Genomic DNA, 8,193 nt, shown 5'->3' with positions numbered 1-8,193 from the left:
TTAATTTGACATTGGATGAATTGAAATGGGGATGAAGTTGGTCCATATGGAATTCGATAACATGTGTTCCAGAATGTATGCAGGGTTTGACTCCTATAATGTGTTTGAGAAAATCTAAAAATGGAATACTGTTTTTGGTGGTACTATACTAGTATCTAATATAATAGTTGTAATCTCAACTTTCCCTACTCTTTACCTTACCTGATATTCTTTTTGTTCTCCTAACATTTGCAGGTGGAGTATTATTTCAGTGATCTGAACTTAGCTACTACTGATCATCTTATGAGGTTCATAAACAAAGACCCTGAAGGATTTGGTAATTACTAATCTGTTTGTATTGTTTCTTTCCTTTGAGAACTGTTATGGTTTTAAATGTGTGTGAGAGAGTTAGATTCAGTGTTTGTGGGCTCTGTAATATACTTAATATGATGCTTACCTTTCAAGTTAAAGGGCAAGATTTGCCCCTGCAGAAATACCTAATTTGTTTGTGGTGCTGCAAACCAGTTTTATATGCAAGGATGTATATTGATTTTGCATTGGAATTCAGTGGGTTGAGTTTTCATCACTATTAACTGTTTATTATTCATTCTGATATAGTGCCAATATCTGTTGTTGCATCTTTCAAGAAGATTAAGGCCCTCGTAAGTAGTCATTCCTAGCTTGCAACTGTATTGCGGAACTCCTCAAAGCTTGTGAGTTCACTTATTTGTGCTCTGGCTTCATATTATGTTGTTGTACATAAAGGCTCTTAACTCAAATTCTTTATTCGGTGATCACAGATTCTCAATCTGTTTCATGGATCCTAATAAGTGCATGTTCTTTGACAGTTTGAAGACAATTCGTACTTGCCAACTGCAAACCTCAAATAGTAATTCTTAGCAGATGGCATGCATTTCAGTAACAATGGAATATTGTTTTTGGTGGTACTATACTAGTATAGTTCCTACAATGAATACTGTTTTTGTCAAGCTAAAATCTTGTATGTCTTTTGCAAATGCTTTAAGCCATACTGTTACTTTTGTGTAATTGCATTTACTTAATCCGGACAGATTACCCACCTCAAATTTATATTCCAGTTTTCCACACCATAGAGTTAAAGACCACGAGTTTTACTGAGAGGTATGTTTGATTTATACTTTTGATTTGCTTTCTGGTGTTGATGAAGGTTATACATGTCGGTTTCGTGGTCGTAGTTGAGGACTAGACCTCACATTAATAGTTTTTTACTTTATTCTCTAGCCAAGTCCAAACTAAACTATTTGATTTGTGCAGAACAAGAACTTTGAATTGATAAAAATAAAAATAAAATAAAAAAATCTATATCAGTATGTGTGGATATGCATTTTAATTGGCTTTTAGTCTTTCTGGAATTGCTTATGCAAACCTGAGATAGTTGGGAGTATAAGCCCAACTATCTCAGGTTTGCAATTGTCGATCACTTCATATTATGGAATTGATATACAGTAAATCAAGAAGCTGCATAAACTATCTGTTAGCTAGAACTTGGACCACTATATTTGAAATTTAGTTTCCAATGAAATGAGATCAGTTTGAAAGAACTTTAATGAAGTTCAACATGAGATCACATTATACGCCTTAAATGGGAATGCATGGTTTGTTTCTTTTGGTTATTATGTTTGACTGAAGTGATGGTGTGTTTGACTGAATTTTTCTCTTGGGCACTATGTTTTATTGAAGATGATAGCATGCTTTGACTTTTTATTATCAGAAAAGATCAGCCAGAGGATGAAAATTCTTCAGGATTTGGTTCCTGGATGTAATAAGGTATTTATGTACGTACGTTACCTCTACTTGGTTTTAGGTCAGTCAAATTACTTAGCACATGTAGGTAGTATTTCCTACAGAATGAAGTATAGGGAATTGAAGATGAATTTGGTATCTTTGGTACTACTTCTGATTACTAGACAACTCTAAAAACATCTCAGTAAATTATCTAGGGCTCTGTATTCTGAGTTTAATTTTGTTTCACTTAGTATGTTTCCTTACATATCCTGGTGTACTTTTTTGTCTGAGAAGGTTATTGGGAAAGCACTTGTTGTTGATGAGATTATTAATTACATCCAGTCACTGCAGCGCCAAGTCGAGGTATCTATCCCCATCAGGCTCTGTCTATTGCTAACTGGTACATGGTTTTGCTTTAAACTGTTAAACCTGAATCTCTCTGTTAATTTGGATTCTTTAGTTCCTTTCGTTGAACCTTGAAGCAGTCAATTCAAGGGTGAACATGAATCCCGCCATTGAAGTGTTTCCTTCAGAAGATGTAAGTTTACTGCACCTTAATACTTACATAGAGGCCACTGACTTGTGAAGTTTGAAACCATTTTCTGTCTGGAAATCTAGATCATGACCATGTTGGTTCGCACTATAATTCTCAAAAATGCTTTCCTTTCTATTAACACCTTGGCATTTACCCATCTCTATATCCTCGAACCTTCTAGTCTTATTTGGTGGACGTGACATGTTGAGTAATCTTGTTACTGTGAATATTTTTACGTTCTATATGCTGTAAAATTTTCTTACCTTAAAGGTGTTTTTCCTGGTGCACAGCAATTTGATGTAGCTGCGTTGTTATTTGGACCACACACACCAAGGGAGTATGTGCAGGGCTCGCAAGCCGAATGGCTGCATATGCAGGTTGGTGGTAGCTTTGAAAGAACAACATAAACTCGGAATATAAACTCTTCAAGTCCCAATTGGTTCGGAATGTGCTTAATTAGTTTTGCATCTGGTGTAATAGAAATCTATTTTCTGAATGTACTAATGTAGTGTGAACCTGGTAGTATATCATATTAGCAGTTACAAGACTTTGTGCCAGTGGATTCTCTACTAAGCTCACTCAACAGCGAAAGTAAAGGTTGTTGTTGATGCAACTTCTGCTAGCATCTTCATTGTCATCATAAAGTGTGTTCTTCAAGACTTGGTTGGTTTCAACATTTTACTAAATTTTGTTAGAAAACTAGTTCAGTTGATGTAATGACTTTGTAGGATATATGGATGAATGTATTGGATTTTAACATAAATGAATGTGTTTTGGATGTGATGTCATTTTGAATGTCTATCATACCGTTCAATCCAGCTAAAAACTATTGTCTAATAATTGATCATCACAAAATGCCTAACAAAAACTGTTGTATGAGCCGTCTAACTATAATACGATAAGGACTAAAAGAATGAGAAAGTCATTGTCCAGCAAAACAACAAACAACAGTTTTTTGGAGAAATCTATAGTATCAGTAATGGATGGACAATGGGATTTGCAAGTACATATTGTCTGATTAAGCCTTCAGACAACAGCAAGCATATAAGCCCCTGTTGTCTGGCATAGCCTTCAGACAACAGAAAGCATATAAGCCCCTGTTGTCTGGCATAGCCTTCAGACAACAGCAAGCATATAAGCCCCTGTTGTGTGGCACAACATTCAGACAACAGTAAGTATATAAGCCGCTGTTGTTTTTCTTGGTGTTCAGACAACAGACAGCATAGTAGTCGCTGTTGTAGTAAACTTTATCAGACGACAGTTTTTTGGTATTGTCTGATCCATGTATCAGACGGCATTGAGATAGACAACAGCAAAGTCTATAATCAGACGACAGTGAAAAACTGTCGTCTGATTGAAAAATTGGTGTAGTGAGTTATTATTTTTTGCTTGTGTAGTAGTTGATTTGTTGCTTCGCAGGGAGCTCATGTTGGTGTCTTGGTGGGGGATTACGAACATAATGTTAGTGGAATACACGACCGAGGCCTACTGCATGTTTTTTTTTTTTTTTACTATCTCCTTTGCATGTGACTTGCTAGGTAGCTGGTGCTCTAATGTAGGAATCTGCTATAAATGTTGGCCCTTGTGTAGATAATTGTAATATGCAGGTGCGTAGCGCGTAGAGTTGTGAGTTGGTATAACATTATTTGGTGTTGACTGCAGTGAGTTTCGTATTGCATTTTTTTTTGACACTCTGCTTGTATGCAATGTGTTAGGACATTGGCATTAGTGATTTGGCGAAAGAATCTACTGCGGACGATAGTCTTTGTGAGGATGACCATATTGAGCGGGTGCGTAGTGTTCTAAGTTGTTATTGCATGATTTGGCTCTGACCGCGGTGTGTTTTGGACACAACTTTTAGCCCCCATGATTATGTGGAGTATGGGAAAACAGAGTCCGCATAATCAAGTTTTTGGTTGTGAATTTTGCATGTTGCGTTAGTGTCAAGCTGTGCGTTTCTCAATTTTTTTTTTTTCTTTTGCAGGGCGGATCAGATTTGTTAGGGGTTGGAGGGACATTGTTTGAGCCCCACCTCCCTGAGACAATACCGGGGGACAACGACGTTACTGCGACAATCTTGGTCAGTAGAGGAACTCCACTTTGTGCTTCCTCTTATCGCTCTCTTGCTCCTAACTCAGATAAATCAGGAAATGTGTCGAGGGCTGATTTGGAGATGCGGTTTAGAAAGTTTCTTGCTTGTTTCGACACTGAGGATTGCTTAAGTATTACTATCGATGACATTGCGCGCCCATTGAGTGGCATCAAATCTTCATTTGAGGGTGGGAAAGTCCCCTCGGAGTTCGTGGCTCCACTTACTAAATTTGCTGAAAGGTACGGCGGGGGTGATTTTTCTAGCTTGTTTGTAGATGGAAAAAGTGCCCGTTAGAAACAAAAATTGGTTGAGGAGTTTGGTTCCGTGTTGTACAACATGGAGATTGAAGAAGTGAAAAATGAGGAAACTTTTTTAATTTGGAGGGATGCATGCCGTGACATCATAGATTGGGGGCTTAAGGTCGACTTCATGCTTGATTATTTGAAGCAGGCTGCCAAGGATTTCTTTGGTTATATGCTCAAACCTAGTGGATCAGAAAGTAGTTGCAGGGAGATCATTCAAATGGAGGAAGATGTATCCAAGTTGAGGGAAAAGCTTTCGCATCTTGAACAACAATTAGGAAAGGCGCGAGAAGACTTATGCACCAAGCTTGGTGATGACATTAGCTTAGATAGCAAGTCCTGCATATTAAGATCTTCTTGGGTTGCTCAGAGCCATGCAACTCATGGCCTGTATTAGTTCTGCTTTGTAACATTGTCGACTCCTTCTTTTGTAAGACTTGGAATAGGGATTTTGTCATTGCCAATGTGACTTTGGTCTGATCAACTTGGTTGCTACTTTGTATTTGTCGTGCATAAATGACTTCGCATTTGCTTCCTCTTTTTTTTTTTTTTTCTTTTTTTTTTTCAGGAAAGCAGGATGAGAGAGAGACGTTCTTATTTATAAGTACTTCTCTATTGCTGGAAAGATTACAAGCTTGTGATACCACCATGGGGGTGTGTTTACAAAAAAAAAAAACCTTGGAATTGAAGTACTGGAGAAGCAATTCTTGTAGAAAATAAAACAACTGAAATTACGGGACTAGCAATAGTAGAGTTTCAGTCATTTGTCATTAATGGGACTTGTGGGGGTTCCGTCGGTAATGGAGGCAAGCACGTAATAGCCACTGCTGTGAGATTCTTTGATGATGAATGGCCCTTCCCATTGCGGTGCAAACTTTGAAGGGCCAGAAACTTGCTTTCTCACCCAGTCGACTGTTCTAAGCACAAGGTCACCTTCCTTGAACATCCTTTCTTTGACTGTCCTGTTGTAGGCCTGGGTAACCCTTTTGTGATATGCTGCTATCTTTTCTTCAGCTTGCTGTCTTTACTCATCTGCTGCTTCCAAGTCTATGAGCCGCCAATGGGAGCAAGATTCAGCATCCCATTCCGTGTCATTCACTGTCAGTATTCTGGCTGTCGGGACTGCTAGTTCTACTGGAGAAATGGCTTCTGATCCATACACCAGCGAGTAAGGGGAGAAACCAGTAGCAGTTCTGGGTGAGGTGCGGTAGGCCCATAAGGCATCCGGAAGATGGGTACTCCATCCTTGCTCATATTCGAACACCATTTTGCTCAGAATTCTTAGTAATGTCTTGTTTGTAGCTTCTGCCTGTCCGTTTCCCTGAGGGTAATAAGGAGTGGACTTGCGATGCTTGATCCCATATCCTCTGAGCATTTTGCTGACTTCTTGGTTTACAAAAGGGGTTCCATTGTCTGTGACAATCTTGTAGGGGATCCCATGCCTTCAGACGATGTATTCCCTTATGAAGTTACATACCGCAGTTCCTGTGGCCTTGCGAAGGGGAATAGCTTCCACCCACTTTGTAAATGATTCCGTTGCTGTGATGATCCAAACACACCCATTGGATGCTGGATTGATTTTTCCTACAAAGTCGAGCCCCCAAGTGTGGAAGGGCCAAGGTGTTCGCATGTCTTGAAGAGTGGCTGATGGCTTGTGAGTTTGATTGGCATGTGCTTGGCATGAGTGGCATTTCTTCACCTTTAGGTGGGCGTCTTTTTGCATTGTTGGCCAATGATAGCCAAGACTCAACAGCTGACGGTAAAGCTTTCTTTTCCCTTGATGTTCACCGCATTCTCCTGCATGCATCTCTTCTAACACTTGCTGTGATTCTGCAGCTCCAAGACATCGCAGTGGTTTTCCATTGAATCCTCTTCTATACAAGACTCCCCCATCCATAAAGTACCTCTTCGATGTCCTCATTAACTTGTATCTAAGGTTTGCATCCGTCGGAAGGACTTTGTCAAGCAGGAACTCAAAATATGGGGTTCTCCAATCGTCTGCCGTTGTCGTTATAAGGACTTCCCCTTCTAAGGGTAACACAGAACATTTGGAGCATGCAGCCTGTATTTCAGAAGCTTGTTCTTTCATCTTTGGCCAATAATACCCTTTTCGTTCTAGCCTCCTCTATAGACTTACCACTTGCTCCAATCCGCAGGTAGCCTCGTGTACTTCACTCAATTTCTGCTTGGCTTCTTTTTCACAAATGCACCTGGCTAGAACACCGCTCGAGAGTCGCTTGTACAGCTCCTTATGAAGGAGCATATATTCCTTCACATTCTTCAGATCGTGTCTCTTGCTTCGGCATATTAGGCTGCTTATAATTGGTTTTCGCCAATCATCCTCTTCGGGTAGTTCTGGAAGAGCTAATGCTTCTATGGATGGCTTGCTTTTCCGAGTAACCATGACATTTGGCTGCTCCTTTGTGAACAACAGTTTAGACCCGAGGGTAGCCAAGGCATCTGCGTACCTACTAGTGGATCCGGGTATGTGTTCCAGAGTTGTTTGATCAAACATTCTGATCAGTTTCTGGGCCAAGGTCCTGTATGGTGCTAGGGCTGCTTCCTTTACTGCAAAGTTGCCTCTCATTTGGCTAATAACCAGGTTTGAATCTCCAATGATATTGATATTCCTCATACCCATTTCCACTGCAGTAGACATGCCGATAATAAAAGCTTCATATTCAGCTGTATTATTGGTGCATGGAAAACCCAACTTGAATGACAAAGCTTTGGTGTTGCCTGCAGGGTCTATTAACACGACTCCAGCTCCACCTCCATTACTCGTGGCCGACCCATCAAAGAACAGGGTCCAAGGCTGACGGTCCTCTGTTTCTTCATCGGTGAGCATTCCTACCATTTATGGTAATTCCCCAGGAATGTCTTGCATTAGTGGAATTTCTTTGTTTCTAGGGAATAAAGCAAGCATGTCGACTACTGCTTGTCCCTTAATGGCGCGGGGCATTATGCACTCAATATCAAACTCTGCCAGTTGCAGCAACCACCTAGCCAGCCGGCCAGATAAGATTGGTTTTGTGAGCAGGTACCTTACTGGATCAGTCTTTACCATAAGATAGAGTTTGTGCGCCAGGAAATAATGGCGCAATCTTTGTGCCGCATAGATAAGTGCGAGGCATATCCTCTCAGCCTTGGGATAGCATGCTTCAGCTTCTCCCAACAAGCGACTCACATAGTACACGGCGCATTCTTCTCCATTTTCATCATCTTAGGCAAGTAAAGCCCCCACTGCAGTGTCAGTTGCAGCTAGGTACAGCTTAAGAGGGACACCAGGGATTGGCGCTTTCATAGTTGGCAGCTTGGTGACGAGTTCCTGCACCTTCTCATAGGCCCTTCCCCATTCTTTGCTCCACACAAACTTGATACCTTTCTTGAGTAGAGGAGTGAAGCCTTTTATTACAGCGGCTAAGCCTGGAATGAAACGCCTGATATATGATAGTCTGCCCAGGAAGCTTTTTAATTCTTTCTGGTTTGATGGCGGTGGAGTGGAAGCTATGGTGTTTGCT

The 8,193-nt window shown here is 40.5% G+C and overlaps 1 protein-coding gene and 1 long non-coding RNA gene across 2 annotated transcripts; one reads left to right on the top strand and one right to left on the bottom strand.

Annotated features, from left to right (window-relative positions):
• The first annotated feature begins 1,729 nt into the window (after positions 1-1,729).
• LOC112176278 lies at positions 1,730-2,276 on the top strand. Its single transcript, XR_002926888.2, has 3 exons — positions 1,730-1,785; positions 2,038-2,106; positions 2,204-2,276. It is a non-coding gene; the product is annotated as an uncharacterized LOC112176278 (long non-coding RNA).
• A 3,420-nt stretch (positions 2,277-5,696) lies between these two features.
• LOC112177545 lies at positions 5,697-7,529 on the bottom strand. The gene is made up of 3 exons (XM_024315827.1): positions 6,810-7,529; positions 6,232-6,734; positions 5,697-6,114 (listed from the first exon to the last, which is right to left on the bottom strand). The coding sequence occupies exons 1-3, from the start codon at positions 7,527-7,529 to the stop codon at positions 5,697-5,699; spliced, it is 1,641 nt and encodes a 546-aa protein (XP_024171595.1).
• Between the last annotated feature and the right edge of the window lie 664 nt (positions 7,530-8,193).

Source organism: Rosa chinensis, chromosome 7 (genome assembly GCF_002994745.2).
Source record: "Rosa chinensis cultivar Old Blush chromosome 7, RchiOBHm-V2, whole genome shotgun sequence".
NCBI lineage: Eukaryota > Viridiplantae > Streptophyta > Magnoliopsida > Rosales > Rosaceae > Rosa > Rosa chinensis.
This window is presented reverse-complemented; position numbering and strand designations above follow the sequence as displayed.